General features: G+C 38.5%; 1 protein-coding gene across 1 annotated transcript; it reads left to right on the plus strand.

Annotated features, from left to right (window-relative positions):
- The first annotated feature begins 356 nt into the window (after positions 1 to 356).
- GTF2A1 (general transcription factor IIA subunit 1) lies at positions 357 to 21,628 on the plus strand. The gene is made up of 9 exons (XM_081313779.1): positions 357 to 567; positions 2,365 to 2,466; positions 3,810 to 4,026; positions 5,897 to 5,961; positions 7,250 to 7,325; positions 11,396 to 11,529; positions 15,697 to 16,107; positions 16,925 to 17,014; positions 17,707 to 21,628. Exons 1-9 carry the CDS (start codon positions 538 to 540, stop codon positions 17,812 to 17,814), a joined length of 1,233 nt encoding a protein of 410 aa, XP_081169905.1. The 5' UTR covers positions 357 to 537; the 3' UTR covers positions 17,815 to 21,628.
- Positions 21,629 to 22,466: the final 838 nt, after the last annotated feature.

Here is a 22,466-nt window from a genome sequence, read left to right on the forward strand (position 1 = left end):
GTTCGCGCTCAGGGCTGTCGCGCAATCTCTATGGCTGTCGACTTAGCCCCACCCCCTGCGCGTCCTGGCGCCAGGAAGGCGGAAGAAGTTCGACGGGAGGAGGCGGAGGAAGACGATTTCTCGCTCCTTCTCGCGGCGCTTCTCTCCTTCTCCCCTCCGCGGCCTCCCCCTTTCTCTGGCCGCTCGCGCAGCTGCTCGGCACTCGCTATATAAAGGGCGAAACAAGCGGAGTAGACGGCTGGCGGCTGCAGCCCAAGGGCCGCCGTGTGAGGCCGGGCCGCGGGGGGGGGGGAAAGAGCGAGCGAGCGAGCGAGCGAGCGGCTTCTTCCGCGCGGGCGGGTTAGCCGGGCTGAGGAGGACGCCCCTGAGGCGAGACAGGGCGGAGGAGGAGGAGGAGGAGGAGGAGGCGGACAACAGCGGCGGCGGCAGCGGCGGGGAAGGGGGCCCTAGCTCGCCTCAGCCTGCTCTTGTCCGGAGGGGGGTGTTCGGGGGCGCCCTGCCTCGGGGTGTGTGTCCTACCCAGGGGTGGTGCGGGACATGGCGAGCTCGACTAACACAAACCCCGTGGTAAGGACGAGGGTTGCGCAAGGGGCTCCGAACGGGAGGGCGGCGGGTGGGTGCTCGGCTTGGGGAGGCGAGGATGGCGGGGCAAGGGCGGGACGGCGGCGGCGGGAGCAGCAGCAGCTACAGCCTCAGTTCGCGGGCTTCCGTCCGTTTCCCCCTGTGGGAAAAGGGGAGAGGGGCGAGCGAGCGAGCGCTGGGCTCGCGGAAGAGGCGCCGCGGGGTCTGGAGGGAGCCCGCTTCGTCTCTGCGAGTGGGGGGGCGGGGAGGGAGTCGGGGGACGCTCGGGAGTGAGGTGGCGGTTTTTCCCCGCCTTGGAGGAAAGGCGGGGGGGGAGGGGGAGAAGCGTGCCCGGAGGTGAGGTTTCGCCCCCCCCCCCAGCATTTAACCTGCTACGGTAGTGGTCGAAACCGCCTCTTTCCGCAGACTGTAGGCATTGGTAACGAATGGTTGAAAAGCACCTTTAATTCCTAGTCTGGCAGAGAACGTCTCTTCCTTCTCTTCACGCAGGGAGATGTAAGCTTTCTATCTTATCTAAATGGGGAAAAGACCCTTTTGATCCGTCCGAATTTTCTTCAGGAAGCGTTTTTTTTTATGAATAGCCCCTCTCCTTTCCCGCCTCCTTTTCTGTGCTTCTCTCCCTTCAGTTCTTTAAGAGGACAGAGGGTCAGTATCTGAGTCTCGGTTTCACATCGGTATACAATAAGCAGTCACACGAAAAGAAAAAGACAAAAAAAGACCTCCCGGCCCCTTTCATCTCTGTTAACTTGTTCTGCACTAAAGAAAAGAAAAAAAACCCAATGAAAAATCAAATGCACTCAAAAATAAGCACCCCACCGGCCAAAAAAAAAATGAACCCCTGCTGACCAACCGAAGTCCTGATGCTGATTTGGAGGCTCTCATTTTGTGCTCTCAGATCCATCATGGCTTCCCCTTGCTTTTCTCTCTCCCTGCTCCTTGTGTTCCTCCTCCCTGTGGCTGCCCTGTTTATATAGAGCCATTGCCGCTCTCTAATATAGACTCTGCCAGGATGGGAAGGTGCTTTCCAGCCCCACGTCACCGCCTCTCCATTTAAACACCACATCAGCCTTTAAATAGGGAGAGAGCTGTGGAAAGCAGGCTGGGAGGTGCCTGCACTACACAGGCACAGACCAAAAAAAAAGCGCTGTCTTTTGTTGCTTTAGAATAGAAGCTTTCACAAGCTCTTTAAAAATTCGGGTTAGCCGGACTGTCACATGATAAATAGCTGCTGTTTCTTGTTTTTATGTATGGGGTTATTTATTTTATTTTTGTAAATTGCGGAAGACTTTTTATTCTATCTTTTATAAAAGTTCTGTGGGGCGACTGGCTGGGAGATTTTTGAATTAGGAAATTGAAACAGCATATATTACATTTTGTAATAAGATGCAGCATGTAATTATTTTTCTTGCTCTTAAAACATTTTTCACCTTTGGAATGGAATAATTTTTTATGGATCTTATTAAATTGTTCTAAATCATGCCATCTCAGTTTAATCTGGTTGAGAATTGAGCTTTAGTACAATTGCTATCAGTATAACATTGCCCTACAGCAAAATAATTTGATTTAACAGTCAAAGATGAGCATTTGAATGTAATGTATAGTTGCCATAGTCTTAATGTTTTATGTTTTAAAAAGTGAAATTCTGCTAAAAAATATGGGTTTTCCATGGAGTTTTACATTTACTTAATTTAGGTTGTTTTCACTTTTAAAGAACCTTTAATGTTTTGAAATATCACAAGAGTATATGAACATTTTCAAACAGTTATTTGTGACTTTTTAAAGCCTAAATTGTATAGGACTGTGATTGAAGATGTCATTAATGATGTCCGAGAAGTCTTTCTTGATGCAAGTGTGGATGAGCAAGTCCTTGTGGAACTTAGAACAGTAAGCTATAACTTCATGTATCTCAAATAATTCTTGCCTTTTAGCAGATGAGGGCTATAAATATGGTCACGTAAATTTTATTTATTTTTATTTTTATTCCATTTATATCCCGCCCTTCTCCGAAGACTCAGGGCAGCTTACAAGCTTAGCAGTAGCCTTCATTCTATGTATATGCCTGCTTATTAGGGCTTTCACACACACCCCCAAGCGGCATTATTACAAAGTCAGCTTAATTGCCCCCAACAATCTGGGTCCTCATTTTACCTACCTTGGAAGGATGGAAGGCTGAGTCAACCTTGAGCCTGGTGGGATGCGAACCTGCACTAATTGCAGGCAGCTGGTGTTACTTAAGGAGGCATTAGCCCACTGCTCTGGGCCTGTGAAGAACACTCTTGCCTGATCAAGGTTATTAATTAATTCAGCCATCTCTGTAAATATTATTCTTTAGTCATTCCTCCATTGTGGATAGTGTCAAACCTTTCCACTTTTTGAGCATACAATAATTTTGCTGCAGTTATATATAAAAACAGTTCCATGACTTTATTCTAGTTATCTATCCATTGGTCCCAAAAGAAATGTCTCTGATTTAAGTTGTGCTTTAATCTTTTAAAATGTTCTAAATTAATGTATATATTTGTATCAAAAAAGTTTTGGCTTTTAACACATCCACCAAACATAATAAAATGTCCCTTCATGTCCAACAAAGATTCAAAACACCATTATGAATTACAGACAAGTTTTTTGGTGACAAATACAATGCAAACTATGCATCATTTTATAAAGATTAACTTTAAATTAGAACATAAGAGAAATTTTAATCCTTTCAACAGTCTTATTTTCCCTTTGTTCCATTTGTATATTGTAACCAAAATTTTAGCCCATTTTATATATTCACTTGTCTCATATTTCAACAAAATTATACATTTTAGCAATAAAACATTCCTCTTCAGTACATAATTTTGTTTCAAATTCACTCTTAGAATGTTAAAAAAACATTTTTTATCCAATATGCTTCAAGTATTCCTCCATAGGAGCTCAAAACAAGCTTTTATTTCCACATTTTTCATGCAAGAGATACAAAAATAGATTAAATGGTGGTCCATACTAAGTTTTAACTACACTAAACTACCCAGCATTGGCCAAGGAAGTCAATTTTTTAAAGACATTGGTAGCATGCTACAAAGAGTCAGCTGACTAGTGATAAATTGTTTCCAATGTTACATTTTTTAAATGTGTATCTATCATACATGTCAGTAAAATGAAACACAACCTAAAGTTTGTTTATAACTTACATTGTTATTTGCTCACCAGTAAATATATATATATATTTAAAATAAATATAGCTATGGGAAAACAAATTACTGCAATCCAAAGCTGTTGATGGATTTCATTCAGAGGAACAGCAACTTTTACTGCAAGTACAGCAACAACAACAGCAGCAGCAGCAGCAACAGCAACAGCAGCAGCAGCAGCAGCATTCCCATCATCACCACCACCCGCAGCCACAGCAAACAGTTCAGCAACAGTCCCAGCAAGTCCTTATTCCGGCAACACAGCAAGGTAAGACTCTTTCTGAATCTTAAGAATGTTGTTGCCAGTGTTCCAACCTTGTAACCAGAAGATTACAGGCACTCACCAAAAACATTTTTTAAAAATACTTTCCTAACAGTGAGATAGGTTGGTCTGGGAGAAAGTGACTGGCCCAAGTCATTACCTCATAAGCTTCCTATAAAACTCAGTTGATGTTACTGCCAAGTTTTTGTTTTATCAATTTGATTTTAAACGTTTTAATGTAGTTTTTATGTTATTTTAATATTTGATTGGGAGCCACCCAGAGTTTGTTATAAGATGGTGGCTATTTAAATGTTTTAAATAAATTATGTATTATTTGTAGTTTCAGTTTTTTTATAGCTGTTGCCCATTTGAATTCATAAAGTGTCTCCTGAAAGCAAAATATGTCCATGTAGTATGCAGGAAAGTTGATACTATAATAGCTTTTTTCTTACATTTTCTTAAATTTAAATAACTTTAGATGAAATTCTAACTCATGGGTGAGCATCTTTTTCTCAAGATCCATTTTTTTAAATTATATTTTTGTTCCTCAAGGGATATGAATGATATTCTTATTGACGAAAGTATGTCGTTGAATGCATAGGCCAGGGGTAGGCAACCTCTGCTCTTTTATGACTCATGGACTTCAACTCCCAGAATTCCTGAGTCAGCTCTGACTCAGGAATTCTGGGAGTTGAAGTCCATAAGTCATAAAAGAGCCGAGGTTGCCTACCTCTGGCATAGGCAGCAATTTTCAGACTATTCAGGCTTTGGGTGGGTTAAATGTTGAAATGAGTTTAGATGAAAACTTGTGTTGTCAAAAATTGCCAGTGGCAGAGGCCTAAGCAGGCATACAGTTTCTTTGAGGTGCATTTTTACTTTTATTCAACTTGCATTTAATAGTTTTTAAAACAAAATGAGACAAAATTAAGGTCAAGGAAGGATACTTCCCTACTCTCCTATAGGCACGTGGACATTAGTGAATAAATCTTCAGGGAAATCATGCTCCGTTTCCTGAGCTAAATCTGGTTGGACTTCCTTTGCGCTTCCTTGTGCAGGGAAAAGTATAGCATTCTAGGATGGAGAAGATGGAGCTGAAAAAGAAATATATGACCAGCCAAATTGTAGAGTTTTCATGACTGAATTGTACCTCAGAGCTGAGGTTTCAATTATGAAACTAATTAATTATTGTAAGCTGTCCAGAGCTACAATATATTAAAATGGGCAGCCAATAAATTTTATACATAATTTTATTCATGAAACAGCCATTTTTAACCTTGAAGTAGAATGTGCTCCAAACTGAAAATATTTTGCCCACCACTGAAAGGACAGTTATAAATTAATTACATAGACATTGAGGATTTTTGTGTTTATTACAGACTGCTTGTACTCAACTATATATTTTATATCAGAGTTTTGTTGTTGTTAGTTGCGAAGTCGTGTCCGACCCATCCCGACCTTATGGACAATGTTCCTCCAGGCCTTCCTGTCCTCTACCATCTTCTGGAGTCCATTTAAGCTCACGCCTACTGCTTCAGTGACTCCATCCAGCCACCTCATTCTCTGTCGTCCCCTTCTTCTATTGCCCTTAATCTTTCCCAGCATTGGGCTCTTCTCCAGTGAGTCCTTCCTTCTCATTAGGTGGCCAAAGTATTTGAGTTTTAGCTTCAGGATCTGGCCTTCTAAAGAGCAGTCAGGATTGATCTCCTCTAGGACTGACCGGTTTGATCGCCTTGCAGTCCAAGGGAGTTTACATATCAGAGTTTACAATATATTTAATACAAAAACCTTGTTTGAAGAGGAAGCATAATTTGTTATTAAATAAGCCTTGTAAAATGTTTTATGATGATCATAGCAGTGATTGCTTGTTTTATTCCAGCACCTCAACCTCAAGTTATTATGCCAGATTCCAAACTGATACAGCACATGAATGCATCAACCATGGTAAGAATATGTAATTCATAATGTTTTAACTGTGCATAATAAAGGGAAGATAACTTATGTACTAGTTCTGTTATACAATGTGTTTTCTTCCTACTTCACTATTTTACCAGGTTCAAGACTTCAACTATGTTTATTGTTAGGAATTTATTTTAACAAAACATGATTTAGATAGAATCACCTACTGCCTTCACATTCATGATCTCTTAAAAAAAACGGCAACCATCTTGTGCCAATAGATCACTTCCATTAAAATTGGTCTCTTCTAATTGTCCTTAATACTGAAAGCAATCTATTTTACTGTTAACTGGAAAAATGTCTTAAATTATTTAAAGATGCTTCATTGATCCAAAACAAGGGAAAAATACGTTTTCGTAAGAAAATAGAATGGTTGCAAAATTTGAGAAGAAGCCCAGTTTTAAACTATCAAATTTTCTCTATTTCTTAAGTACTTTGCACTAGATTTGTGCAAAATCGGTGATAATTGCCATCACCTTTTCATACTTCTATGTAGCTAGAATTAGTTTAGGTTTTACAAGCAATAGATTTTTCAGAAAATGACAGGCGAACATTAAAAATCAGTATCTTTGCATTCATACACATGAATCCTGCTTAAGATAGGGCATTGCATTTAGGTTTGAGAGGTTCTTAGCTTTAATACTTTAAGAATTATATCAATGAACTATATTAATAGGGAGCTCTGGCCTCTACACTTTTACATCTGTGTTTGCCTATCATCTAAATTATGTTTAAAATAAATTATGAGAGCATGTAATCATGGGTGCTGTAAGCTGTTCTTTAAGCATGACCAAATCTGGATCAAATCAAGCATTAGAGATTAGGGGGTGGGGGCAGAGTTGCTGTATTTTGCATAGTGGACAACAGTGTGCATAGGCAACTTAACTTGTGCTGGGTTATGAAATACTGTTCTGTATTATTTGGATTTAAATCTATCAACAAACTGAATAAATTTCAGTTTGATTCCTAAGTTTGAAGAGAACATAAACTTTCAGTTGTTATTTCATCCACATTCTTGTACAAATGTGCACAAGAATGTATACAAAGATTTATATGATGCTCTACTTCTGGTAAGTCAATTCATTTCATTAAAATTAAGAATAGAAAATTACTTTTTAAATGAAAAATAGCATGATGTATGCTGTTGAATGTGGCTTAGTTGACTAAAATTATAAGAGTAAGAAAGCATTTGGCATGTAATCTATAAATCTCTGCCTTGCTAAACCTCAGGTCTGATTTCCCTAATTTATTGGTTGAACCATTTATCTTTCAGAGTGCTGCTGCTACAGCAGCCACTTTGGCTTTGCCTGGTGGAGTTACTCCTGTTCAGCAGATACTCACAAATTCAGGTATTTTTTTAATCTTAATTTTTCACTTCAAATATTTGTATGGTTCTTCTCATTAAAATCTCAGTGAGCTTGCAACAAATTTCAAAAAGGCCATTTAAACAAACCAAATATTAGTATATGGAAAGGAAAACATAAAAATGTATGAGCCAGCTGATATAAGATGACTTTGGTTGATAGAGGGAGAACTATCCAAACTTAAATATCAATCTATTACAAGATAAAGATTGTATTGAAAGTTATGAATTGTAATCTACCATGCTGGTCTAGTGTAGTTGCTAGATTTTTTTTCAACTTCCCAACCTACAATGGAAAAAGAATAATTTGGCCAAAATAATCCAGGTATCTTTAATGCTTAAAAAGGGATTATAATCTGGGTTTCTCATTCCTAATCCAACACTTTCACCACTACACCACATTGGGAAAAATTTAAACTACTTTCAAAACATAATAATACTATTAAAGTAAAGATGTAAATAAATCAATAAACCTGTAATGCAAGAAAAGTTTTCTTAAAGCTCAGTTTCCAAAAACATGCCTCGAAAAAGTATGCACTATTTTCAAGAATTCACATAGAATGATTAGTGAGAACATTCCAAAGTTTTAACTATTTTAAAAAGTATTCTATAATGCAAGCTTTTCATTTTTCATTAGCAGACCTTAAATCTCACCTAATAGGAAGTATTGCATGGAACAAAATGTATAGGTGCGAAAATTAAATCCTCTTTAAATTGAAAGCAATGTATTGGATTTTTCCTGCAGACAAAGTGATAAATATAAATATCTCAGGACATAATTTGAAAACTTTGTGTTTGCTCAGAGGTTAAAATGTAGTTGAAACATAGTTGAACAACTGATCCAGATTATGGATAGTTTGTTTTTATAATCATACTGTTCAGGGAAAGGAGTTAAATGGACATGTTCATAGTGTAAAACTGATCATTTAGTTTGACAGTGCAGGGATAGCAGTTTTTTGGTAGCCAGAAGTTATACTTTTAATTTTATTTATTGCTTTTTGCTTTTGTTCTTCCACCTCCAGAATGTGATGGTGGAAGATTACTTTTTGGTATTTATATAATATACCACTGACCTTTCTGACTCCAGAGGTTCTATCTTAACACTATCCTTACACTGTTGAACATACAGTCATGCTCGAAATTGTTGGCACCCCAGAAATTTTTCCAGAAAATCAAGTATTTCTCACAGAAAAGTATTGCAGGAACACATGTTTTGCTATACACAGGTTTATTCCCTTTGGTATGTATTGGAACACAACAAAAAAGGGAGGAAAAAAAGCAAATTGGACATAATGTCAAACAAAACTCCAAAAATGGGCCAGACAAAATTATTGGCACCCTTTCAAAATTGTGGGTAAACAAAATTGTTTCAAGCATGTGATGCTCCTTTAAACTCACCTTGGGCAAGTAACAGGTGTGGGCAATATAAAAATCACACCTGAAAGCAGATAAAAAGGAGAGAAGTTCACTTAGTCTTTGCATTGTGTGTCTGTGTGTGCCACACTAAGCATGGACAACAGAAAGAGGAGAAGAGAACTGTCTGAGGACTTGAGAACCAAAATTGTGGACAAATATCAACAATCTCAAGGTTACAAGTCCATCTCCAGAGATCTAGATTTGCCTTTGTCCACAGTGCGCAACATTATCAAGAAGTTTGCAACCCATGGCACTGTAGCGAATCTCCCTGGTCGTGGACAGAAGAGAAAAATTGATGAAAGGTTGCAACGCAGGATAGTCTGGATGGTGGATAAGCAGCCCCAAACAAGTTCCAAAGGAATGCAAGCTGTCCTGCAGGCTCAGGGAGCATCAGTGTCAGCGCAAACTATCCGTCGACATTTAAATGAAATGAAACGCTATGGCAGGAGACCCAGGAGGACCCCACTGCTGACACAGAGACATAAAAAAGCAACATTAGAGTTTGCTAAAATGTACTTGAGTAAGCCAAAATCCTTCTGGGAAAACGTCTTGTGGACAGATGAGACCAAGATAGAGCTTTTTGGTAAAGCACATCATTCTACTGTTTACCGAAAATGAAATGAGGCCTACAAAGAAAAGAACACAGTACCTACAGTGAAATGTGGTGGAGGTTCAATGATGTTTTGGGGTTGTTTTGCTGCCTCTGGCACTGGGTGCCTTGAATGTGTGCAAGGGATCATGAAATCTGAGGATTACCAAAGGATTTTGGGTCGCACTGTAGAGCCCAGTGTCAGAAAGCTGGGTTTGCGTCCGAGATCTTGGGTCTTCCAGCAGGACAATGACCCCAAACATACGTCAAAAAGCACCCAGAAATGGATGGCAAGAAAGCGCTGGAGAGTTCTGAAGTGGCCAGCAATGAGTCCAGATCTGAATCCCATGGAACACCTGTGGAGAGATCTTAAAATTGCTGTTGGGAAAAGGCGCCCTTCCAATAAGAGAGACCTGGAGCAGTTTGCAAAGGAAGAGTGGTCCAAAATTCCGGGTGAGAGGTGTAAGAAGCTTATTGACAGTTATAGGAAGCGACTGATTTCAGTTATTTTTTCCAAAGGGTGGGCAACCAAATATTAAGTTAAGGGTGCCAATAATTTTGTCCGGCCCATTTTTGGAGTTTTGTTTGACATTATGTCCAATTTGCTTTTTTTCCTCCCTTTTTTTGTTGTGTTCCAATACATACAAAGGGAATAAACCTGTGTATAGCAAAACATGTGTTCCTGCAATACTTTTCTGTGAAAAATACTTGATTTTCTGGAAAAATTTCTGGGGTGCCAACAATTTCGAGCATGACTATATATAAGAAACTATTGTGGGAGATCATTTGGAGTGTTGAAGTGATCTTGTGGTACTTTAAGCCTCCATTCTCTGCAAATGCACCGAAGGCCTGAAACACCAAAACAGGCCAAGAAACAGAAGGCTCTCTTGATCTTCGCAAGGTGAATACCACAGGCCTCGTGCCTAAGGAGACCCGGTGGGGGAAGAGGGGGGGAATAGGCATGGTGAGTGCCTCTGCGGTCATTCGTAAGAGTGAATGGCTGCTGTGCTGCAACATTCGTAACCTCAGGGTTGTTGTAAGTACTTGGGGGTTTATGTCGCAACTTCGAACTTTCACTAAGTGAACTGATGGAACTCTGACATTACCTGCATCCCAAATTCTGATTTAAAGGATTTGCCTTTACAGAAGAAGTATGGTTATTGTTTGGAAAAGAAAATATTGCATAGATCTCAGCAAGTTTAACATGGACTTTTCTGCTATCAGTAAAAGACTATAAAATCCTGGATGCAAAGGATATTATTACAGAGGTTCTTCATGTCCCAGATGGCAGCTATTTCTCTCCATTTTTAGAACTCCCCCCCCCATGCCTCTGCTCTCAGAAATGGACAAAAAGAAAGTGGTTATTTAAACCTATTCCTTTTTCAGAGGATTTCTGTCATTGTGTAAGTGTAGAAATTTAAATATAGAAAGTTATCAATCTTCTCCTAGATGATGGGTGGTACGCTGAGAGACCTGGGCAGGATAGGGAGTTTGAAATTCACGTTTTATCATTTTCTGAGTTGTTAGAGCCTTAGATCTTCAGAAAAAGTAAAGCGAGTCATGACGGAGGGTGGAAGCCCAAGGGTGTGGGATCCAGTGTGACAGGAAACAGGCCCAAGTCCTCTAAGGATCCAGCCAGAGGGGAGGTAGGTCCAAGGACCCAGTGAAGCAGGATGCAGAGGTAGTAAGAACTGGCAGATTACCAAGCCAACAAATTTTGTTCTTATGACTACGGAGACTATCCAGCTGCCATAATTTTCAATATAGATTGTAAGTCTCTACCTTCAGCGCCCTCTTGGTTATGCTATTGATATATCAGCTAGAAATAAGATTTCTCTGTTGTGCTACCCAGTCACTGGAATGTCTTCCTCCAGTTAATGGATGAAGCATATACTAACTTGTTTTTTATTTGACTTTCTGTTTAAAACTTCTGATTATTTTATATTATATGAAGCCTTTGATTTTAGCTCCTGTAGATAGCCGGTGTGCAGTCATTTTCCTTTGCTTAAGTCAATAACTTAAGTATTGAACTAAGTTCCTTTTTATTACAGGCCAACTCTTCCAGGTGGTTAGAACTGCCAGCGGTGTTCAATATTTTATTCAGCCTCAGCAGCAAGTAGTTCTACAGCAGCAGGTTATACCACAAATGCAACCTGGTGGAGTTCAGTCTCCTGTTATTCAACAAGTAAGATTGCTGTTAAATAGACATTTCTAAACTTTTTTTTGCATTGTATGTCATCCATCTGGATTTTAAAAATTGCTTAATTGCAACGCAGGGAATACTGAATTTGTTTACAGGCTATAATGTTGGAACTATTTTCTGCTTTCCCCTCCCTCCCCATCCCTTTTCCTATTTTCACACTGACCTAGTTGTATTTGTTTGTACCTAAGTGCTTAAACAAGCTTCTATTCTCAGTTGATACAAATAAGGCTGGTATATCAGAATAAGGATATTTAGGAGCAAAAATGGAAGAGTATAAAATGTTAAGGTACAAGAAAGTAGAATTTTGGAATATAATGAATATTTATTTTGAAGACCATAGAAAGTAAGTTCCTTTCAAAAACAATTGATTGTTAGAAGTTGTTTTATGCTGCTGCAAGCATGTAGCCCCAAGTTAGGCAAAAGCAAATATGCCTACATTCATATCAGTAATAGCAAATAATAGGTAAACTATACTAACACTCATTTCTAGTCATGACTCAGTCACTAAATATTAGTATAAGAAGTATTTAAACAGTGTCTTGACTATCGGGAGTGAGGGTACAGAGCTTGTTTTTGGTGGTAAACCATAGAAGAGGAGCTCCAGTAGAGAATGCATCTTTCGGTCCCCTCTTATCTCACTTCATGTGAGATGCAGACTTTCAGCATACATGTTCTTCCAGCACACATTCAGTGGGCAGATTCTCTTTGGAGTAAGCTTGGTTGCAAATTACTGTGCCCTCCATGATATAGGACTTTAAAAGGTTACCAGTGATCAAAACAGTTTCCATATTACCATTAGTTAATAGCTGTTCCCGTTAGAACACTGGTTCCCAGCCTTTCTGGCACCAAGGACCGGTTTCATAGAAGACAATTTTTCCACAGACTGGTGGGGGGAAGGAGGGGGGGGGATGGTTTTGCATGCAACCTAGAACCCGTGCATGCACAGATGAAGCTTCACTTGCCCGTCACTTGTGCGGCCCAATTCCCAACATATCACGGACTGGTACTGTTTCACAGCCTTGGGGTTGGGTATCTTTGCATTACAATGCTTGCCATTGCACCTGGCCTATTACTGAAATTTCTGGAAAGTCATCAAAGCTACTTCCATTGGTAACAGGAGTGTGAGTAACTATTACTATTACCTCCTGTTCTTGGAATGGGTACAGTGCTACTCTGAGTAAATTCAGATTGCTTTATTTGCTAACAAATTGCATTGTCCAGTTGATAGTTTTGGTCCATCTTTCCTAAGTATACGCAGTTGCTTTAAAAGAGGTCACACACAGAATAACAGCAGGGAAATAGTTTCTCTTTGGTGAAGTTACTGTTAGAGTTTAGGCCTGAACTTGGGCTTGTTGATGCCTCATCTTCTGCCAGCCTGGTGAAGGTGATAAAGAAGGAAACAAGAATTGTTATTTAATTACAGTTTTATACAGATCTTGTACTACTAGTAAGTCAGTGTAGTGAATGTTGAATTCATTATGAATTAAATGAACAGATCTATTGTACTGAGGTCTATAGGCATAAAAATGGAAAGCCAGTGGAAATAGATGCTGCGCTAGTTGATGGATCACAATAGGGTAAAATAGTTTTTTTATCATACTGTATTTAAATACAGTGGTATCTTGGTACTCAACTTCATTGAAAGTCATCGAATTTGGTACTCAACACATTTTGACTTGAAAAGTTTGTCCTGGTACTCATCATTTGTTTGGTACTCAACACACAAGCTAGAACTTGTCAATGTCTGCTGCCTTGCAACTCACTACATTATTCCTTATGAGAAAAATTTGTTTGGTACTGATCTTTTTTGGTATTCTTCGTGCTTCCCAGAACCAATTAATGATGAATACCGAGGTACCACTATATAGTCTTTAGACTGCAGTGTGTGAGAAATAGTATCACTTAGTACATGTGCAAAGGTTACATATCTGCAGTAGTAGAGCAAAGCTGGTACTGGAACAAAAATAGATTCCCCTCCTGCTTACCTAGTTCTATTTTGAGTAGGTCACATCTGGAATTTTGCAAACATGTTGTGGGTACAATTACTGAATGGCTGCCAAGAAATGCCTAGCCAGTTAAGAAACCCGAAGGTAATACACTGTTCTCTGTGGGGCCCAGTTGTGTTTTTGGAAGGAAATATGCTGGAGACCACTTTACTTCGCAGCAGGCCAGTATCCTAATATTTATTATGAAAAGAGGCAGACAGCACAGTGGGAACCCAGAAACAATCAAGTTGCCTATCCCTATTGTGATTAGTTCTTTTCAACTGTTACCATTACACGAAATAGAAACTTGAGAAAATAACTGGTAATCTTCCTTTATGATAACATCACCTTATATCAATTTTTTTTAAAAATCCCATTTATATCCCGCCCTTCTCCGAAGACTCAGGGCGGCTTACAATCTAAGCACAAATCAAATGTGTTTGGCAATAGCCTTCATTCTATGTATATGCCTGCTTATTAGGGCTTTCACCACCCCCCCCCCCCAAGCGGCATTATTACAAAGTCAGCTTATTGCCCCCAACAATCTGGGTCCTCATTTTACCTACCTCGGAAGGATGGAAGGCTGAGTCAACCTTGAGCCTTTATCAGGTGAAATGGTTACTCTAGAAAGTTCTGGAATGTAAAAGTTAATTTTTGAGGTAAACCATGAAAATGATATTTTTGTATTCAGATTCTGACATACCTTGGGATATACAAAATATCCCATGCACCAAGCTATTTCTTGCTCAGAACAACTGATTTCAACCTGACTGAAACAAACATGGGTAGAATGTTATTGTTCCATGTTGAAGTGGCTTTTGGGAGAGGTTAAGTTAAGAGCAGGAGAGAGCCAAGGATATAAGTGGCAGTTTGTTGAGGGAAGTTGCTGAGAAGATTGGTGGCTGGTTCAGATAATGGAATATTTTGATTGAGGAAATCAGCGGCAATTGAGGCTGAGAAGAGAAAGGAGAGACCCCTGGGAAGATGAGTACAGATGGGCTAATACTTCCTATGAAGGGAAGGAGAACTTTGGGGGAAGACGTAGGGTGATAGGATGTGCCACTTTCAGATACAGTTGCTGATACTGTCACAAAAAAGGAACAGATGTCCAGACCAGTATATTAGAAAGTGTTCAGGAAAGGGAAGGAAGCATAGAATTTGGACTATGCTGTCTGATCTAGAGAGATGGCTGGAAAACAGTGAGTTGGGAAGGAATGATGATATGGAGCAGCCCTAGCCTAATCACACTGTTAAATCACTCTGGGAGCCTTCTAGAGCAGAGGTGGCGAACCTATGGCACGGTTGCCAGAGGCAGCACTCAAAGCCCTCTCTGTGGGTACCCACGCCATGACTCGGAGGTGGCAACTGTCCCTCTTCAACCAGCCGCCTGCTAACTTGCCGAGGTCCCACGTGGCCGGATGCATCCCAGCATGGCTGGTTTCCCTCCCCCCAACCCCGGTCCCTCCTGGCGTCGCATGCTCTCCTTTTCCCAGGCACGACCCACTGCGTCGCCTCCTGAGCTGTCGGCTGACCATCCATCTCAGAGGTGGCTTGTTTGAACTGTTGGTGATGGGTTGCAGAGCCCCAGAGTGCGCCGGTTGAGGGGCCGGCAGGCTGTGACTACTGACAGAAACCGTCGGCCTCCCATGCGCTCGCTGGCTTCTGTGTGCAAGAGTCGATGGTGTCAGACAGCATCTGCCCCAGCCCTTGCCTTGCCCCGTGGCAATGGCATCCCCTCATCCTGCCTTATCCCGCAGGATGAGCCTCCTGCCTACCGCCACACCTACCAGAGACCCCCTGGATCTCCCCCAACCCTGCCCACCCCCCACAGGTGTCCCTCCCCATGAGCGACATTGAGGTGAGCACATCCACCTTGGCCACACCCACCCAGTCTTCCATTACCACCACAGCCACACCCATCCAGTATGCCATGCCCACCTGGCACCCAGAGATAAATAAGTGGGTTTTGGGTTGCAGTTTGGGCACTCGGTCTCTAAAAGGTTCGCCATCACTGTTCTAGAGTAATTTTTCAACTAGAAGAACCAAAATATTCATGGATTGAACTGCGGCCAGTCTGAAACTGGAAGAAGTTTTAGAATGTGATGATTTTTTTTCTGGGTTCAAAATATGTACAGCCATTGATAATTCATTTTTTTAAAACCAGGTTTTGGGCCCAGTTCCTGGAGGGATCTCGCAACAGACAGGAGTGATTATTCAACCTCAGCAGATCTTATTTACAGGAAACAAAGCCCAGGTAATACCTACAACAGTGGCTGCACCTACGCCAGCGCAAGCACAGATCTCTGCAGCTGGTCAGCAACAACCTCAGCAACAACCAGCACAACCACAGGCACCTTTAATGCTGCAAGTAGATGGAGCGGGTGATACATCATCTGAAGATGAAGCAGAGAAGGAAGAATATAAGCCAGCACAATCACAGGCACTTTCAGTGCTGCAAGTGGATGGAGCAGGTGATACATCATCTGAAGAAGAGGAGGAGGAAGAGGAAGATTATGATGATGAGGAGGAGGAAGACAAAGAAAAGGATGGAGGTGAAGATGGCCAGGTTGAGGAGGTAAATTTTGATAAGTTGTTTTATGTTATACCTGAAGAGGCATTTTAATATGTTTATTTTGGCTGAGTAAATACTAATTGCTGTTGTGGATCAATCAAACAATTAAGTCTATTTTCTTGTTATGTTATTGAAAGCTTCCCTTGCAGGTTGGAGAAATACCAGTACGTTTATGGATATTTCAGGTTTCTAACAGTTATTTAGAATTTAAGAAGGCAACTCATTACTATTGAATGATTCAATGAAGTATGGAGGTAGAATTAAAATGGCTTGTCTGGAAACTTAAAGAGAAAATGTCCAATTGCATCATTTTGGGTTACAACTGCAATCATCTCAAATTGGAGGAGCTAAATATTGAAAAGAAAAATCAAAGAACCAAAATTTTTGTACAGGTAGTCTTCAATTTACAACAGTTTGTTTAGTGATTGTTCGAAGCTACTATAGCACTGGAAAAAGTGACTTATGACCATTTTCCACCATTGTGGCATCCCCATGGTCATGTGATCAAAATTTAGACATTTGGCAACTGATTCATATTACATTTGCAATGTCCTGGGATTATGTGATCACCTTTTGCGATGTTCTGACGAGTCAATGGGGAAACTGGATTCACTTAACAATTGCAGTGATTCACTTAAGAACTGTGACAAGAAAGAGCAAAATTCACTTAACAAATGTCTCACTTAGCAACAGAAATGTTGGGCTCAATTGTGATAGTAAGTTGAGGACTGTAATTAGAAAATTACATCTAAAATGCTGTGTTCATATTATGCAGCAATTGTTCTCAATTCTATTGATTTACAAAATTAATCTCTTCTAGGAACCTCTGAATAGTGAAGATGATGTTAGTGATGAAGAAGGACAGGAATTATTTGACACTGAGAATGTTGTAGTGTGCCAGTATGACAAGGTAATATATAAAACCAAATGCCTTGGGTCTGCTATATGCATCTGTCCATATACTTATTTATATTAATCTTAGCAAAGTATTTCCTGATAATTAGAATTATTTCAGTAAATAGGTAGATGAATTTATTTTTTAAAATATTTAACAACTAAGAAAGTCCTCAACTGAATGACAACTGTTTAAAAACTTTGGGATCCACCTAGTACTATGTAAATATAATTCTGTGCACAGTAATGAGAATGTAGGAGAGGACCATCTTAACAGATGCGTCCAGATTTTGGTGCCACTTTCCAAGGTGCCTGTTCAGTTTCATTATTAATTTTCTGCTTCAGGTAGACTTTGGCATGCTGAATTGGTAATTTGAAAATGTTTATAAAAGTTTTGGATTTCAGAAATACTATTTTACTTTTCTATATAAAACAGTTTTAATATATTTCTATTTTAACTGTGATTTATTTTACATAGCTAGGAAAGATAGGATTTATATACTTGGATGTATGTTAGTTTCCTCCTTAAGGAATTTATCTTGGAATATTTATAGTTCCTAACTTAGAACAAAGGTTTTAGATCAAGAAACATATACAACAGTGCTGTTCTGTTCACATACACACACACACACTTACCATCTATTCACAACATACTGATCGTTGAACAAAATGTAAGATCTTTCTTGTTTTTTTATCTCATCTCCCCAGATACATAGAAGTAAGAATAAGTGGAAGTTTCACCTCAAAGATGGAATCATGAATCTTAATGGCAGAGATTATGTATTTTCCAAAGCCATTGGAGATGCAGAATGGTGAATACAGAAAATAAATTCAAAGCTAAGACAAGAAAGGTTGAGACTTGGACAGTACACTTCAACAGAAATCTCTCTGCAGACAATAAAGAAAATAGAACTAAGGTTACCAGGACAGAAGAATAGCATGGCAATGTTCACACTATTTCAAATGGGAAAATTGAGGCATTGGTGCAGCTAGCTCTGTCCAACAGCTGGTTTTATATGAATACCTTAATTAACCACTTCTACCTATAGATAAAGGTAACTAGCATGTGATGCTTAATCTCCCCTTACGCTGATTTGAAGGAACTCTTCTTTTTGGTAACAGTACTATGGAAAAGGCTTACTGTGTGTTTGTGCATAAATTGTGCTGAAACGCTCCCCTGGGGAGTGGGATTGGTGAGAATCTTGCTCAGAATTGTACGTGGGATTTAGCCAATTGGTGAGGATTGAGGTGTTGAGTTCTAATTACTATTGAGTAAACTATTTTTAAATCTCTTGTGCTGGGCCATGTATAATTTTATTGACAGTTTTAGGCCTTTTATATAAATTTTGATCCTGGTACCAAAAGATCTCATTTGTATTTTAAATTTAATAATGCTGAACGTTTTATTTAAAAGGAGGCTGTGCTTTAAAGTAGCCTATGGACGAAAGTGATAAAAATCACCATCTCCCTTTGCTCTCTTTAGAAAAGATTCTTAAATATCCTTAAAGATTGAGCAAGTTAGTAACTTGTTTGTTGAATAGAGAATTAGAAAGCTTTTAAAAAATAATTCCACTTGTGAACATAATGTGTATTTTCCAAGGCCAAGTGAATGTGCCCTGCAAGGGACGAGAGCAGAAGTTATAGGTGACTATGCACTTTGGAAAAGGATCTAAAACTTTGAAGGAGCTTCCATTTCTCAAATCGATTGGAGGACTGAATCACACTTATTCTAATAAGTAATAATTTAATATAATCTCAAAGTATTGTTGAAGATAAATTTCTCTGTTGTAGCAATAGCGTTTGGGAATCAGGTTTTCAGCAATGCAGGCTTTCATAATGAGAAGCAAAGGGCTGAACATCAGCCATATTAAGGAAGCAACACACCTTCAAATGGTTCATTCTTGCAAGATATATATTACACATTGTAGCCAACTATGAAAAGCAGTGAAAAAAGTCCAGGGAATGGTAAGTAAAGTAATAAGTGTGATAGTAGAAATGCCATCTTTCTTCAATACTACTAACGTTTTTGTTCTTAACAAAAATGAAACATTTTGAATACTAAGCAAAATTGCCAGTGCATTTAATCACCATTATTCAGTTTTCTCTTCTGTTCCCAAATTAGTTTGCATTTCAATGTAAATCTTATCGGTTATTTCTGCTTGCAGGAAACCCATATTGCAATGGGCAATTTTTCTATCCCACGGTATCTCTAAGGCTGGCCAAACATGTTAATTTTGTTGTATAATAACATTTGTAAGGCATTTGCATTTTTATACCACATAAATGTAATTGAAGGCTTCATTTTCTGGCCATATTAATTGTTCATTGAACCTGAATTTCTTTTAGGTGCAATGGAATTTTGGCTTTGGACTTGTAGATATCTTCAAGTAGCTTATTCCCACTGTGTAAAATAAACAGACATACCACTACTATACATATCAACTTTTTGATTACATTGAAATCAATTGCCATTTTCCATTAAGCCTATATGTATCTTGTGGCCACAGTATATCCTAGTCCTTTACCCTGGTTTAATATAGATTTAAAAACAATTCAGAAAAACAGCACTGTGAAACTCAAAAAAAGGCTACAGTTTTCTTTTCATTACTGAAAGTGACACTGTACAAATGGATTAACATTCTAGACATCATGGACACTAGCTGCTTGTCTCTAGCCTTTTATTTATTTTAAAATAATACCACAGCTTTAAAAGTGACTTATAAATAGGTCTATATGGAAACAGACTTGATGTTTTGCAAATTTATTATGGGTATGCTTTGGTTGGATGAGGGTTTTAATAAAAGGACCTGTGAAATTCTTCTGGAAGCCAGTCATATACCAAACTTGTGCTCTTACTTGCTTCATCAAGTGTTCCTTTTAAAAAATCAAATAGTGTGCTTTTTAAGTTACATTTTATGGGAGCAGCTTCCTGTAGGACTATAGCTTACAAGTATTACCATACTTGAATTTTAATCATGATTTTAACAATATAATTAAGCATACCATTTTGTTAGGTTTTCACTAAAATTATCATTCCTTTGAGGGAGAGGCAGGGCAAATATTCCCATGATTAGTCCTTAAGTATTTATGAACTATTTGATTTTGTTATTTGGCTTAGAATTGAAAGTAGTTTCTATTGGAACAGTTCAGTACCTCTGCTTTTGAAGCAATTAACGGTTTGCAAGAAGGGCTTTACTTTTAGATTTGCACAGAGAACAGGAGCACCTTTTTAACTTTAAAATGGTAAAATAGAGAAAGCAAATACTTTGGTTAGACTAATGTGAAGATTTATAGTGTAATTACACAAAGGATGAAAGTCTTGTGCCTTTGCAATCTTCAGATACTCCTGCTTTACTCCATGATTTTAGGACCATGGGTCTCCTTTAGTAAATGATACCCTACAAAGCTTCAATTGTAACCTAATATTTTGAGTCTAATCTTACTGGCTTTCTAGAATGTGCAATCAACTGAAACATCTACATTAAACATTGTCTTTTTAGAAGGTTTTAGATTGTCACAAATAATTTTATATTGGGAGTTATTTAAATTTAATGTGTAAAATATTTTCCCCCTCTAATGGCAGTCCAAGTTCTCTCTTGTTCCTATAATCACAACTTGTCTTTTGTTCTCAGTCATCTCTGTGGAAATTGATCATGAATTTACAAATATTTTCTACCCTTTTTTCAAGGGAGATTAAAATTGTAATTAAACAACACTTTCTGGGAAAAGTAGAAGATTTGTAATTATTGTTATACCCAGATTTGCAGAGATACCATTTTAAAAATGTTAACACAACTATGTTGTCATTGTCTGTATACATCAAACAGCAATAACATCCCAATCAAATTACTACTGGATAAACTGTGTAGTTCCATTACAGGAAAAAAGTTATTTGTTCACAATTATTTGCTCTTCTGCTTTAAAAAGTCTTTATTTTGATTTTTTTTTACAAAAATCAGCAAAAGTCATTTAGAACAGATTTGATTTTAAAGAGTTTCATTGTTTAGAAAATGCTAGAATAGCTTTCCTCCTGAAATGTCCTTCCATCTGGAGGACATCCAATGGAGAAATCTGCATTTGAATCTCTTTTATATTGTATAGTCTTAAATTACTTAAGAGATTCTAAGAAATCAAGTGTATGGGATCAGTGGGATAACAATTTTGGTTGAGCTATTCTTGATTTGTGTTTTAGGAAGACAAAAGATTTTTTTTTTAAGTGGAAGAATAATGGCAGGCTAGCTGCATGTGACATCACAAATTCGCTCTTTGTGTGCCTAGGGTACCAAAATAAGAGAGTGGGAAATACCCTTAGTTGCTGTTCTGAGCTACTACTGTCAACTGCTGTTGTACATATACTGTTATGTGTAAGGGGGTAAATATATTTATTATGTTTGTAAAATCTGTACAATTAAAGATCTGTACAATTAAAGATCAAGGATGTTCTTCCTAAGATGTACAGGATGTGGTTCAAAGGCCATGCTTGGAATACAATTAGAAACTTAGTATTTTGATGTACTAAGACCTATTTTAAGTTTAATATTTTGCCTTTGCAAAAAAAATTAAAGATGTTATTTAAAATAAGCTTGCCACTTTATTTACTATTTTGTGTATTAAAATACTTTAATGTGTATATATAGCTGTGTTCACTTTATTCTAATTTAACTCCATAAATAGCATGACAAAATTGTTTTGCCATGAATGGTTAATTGGTCAAATGCAGAGAAAAGGAGTACAGGTTATTTTACCAGGTACATACTGAGCTGGAACTATATTTTATTGTGGTTAAATAAATATGGTATTGTGGTTAAACAGAGTTTAGGTCCTGCTATAGGCCTTTCATAGACACCTCAATTTTTATGCATAACATTACTTTCATAGGAGCTTGTAGTTTGCTCAGTTTTGGTTATTCTAAAATTAATTATTTACTTCTGAGACAAAATTGAAAGTGTTTTTTCTTCATTTGAGGGTTAAAATGTAAAGCAAGCACAGACCAATAGCCTGATCTTGTTGCCTTGTGCATGGGATCTCCATTGGAATGAAATGTGTACATGTAACATGCATGTTGGATTTCAAACATTACTGGGATTTTGCATGATTTGAATGTAGAAATGTGATGTGTTTCTGTTTCTGTCAGGAAAAACAGGCAGATGTCACAAATGAGTTTAGGGGCTTTCAAAATTTTCAATAAGTGTACTTGCTGTCTCCCCTAGATGGCAGCAAAAATGCAATGAAAACTACTGCAAAGGAAAGTTACAAGTAAAAGAGAACCAACTTCTTGTTAACTTTATAGCCTTCCTCTTTTCCAGAAACGGACAGCAATATACATGGAACTCTTTCCAGGGTACCATAAATTTGAAGTCGTCTATTCCTTATAAGCACAGTTTAAAAGTTTTTACCTAAATACAGTTCTTGAAGTAACTATTTAAATATTTATGACTTTCAGGCCAATAGATTTAAAATTTATATAA

This window comes from Vipera berus (assembly GCF_964194415.1).
Source record: "Vipera berus genome assembly, chromosome: 1".
In the NCBI taxonomy this organism is placed as follows: domain Eukaryota; kingdom Metazoa; phylum Chordata; class Lepidosauria; order Squamata; family Viperidae; genus Vipera; species Vipera berus.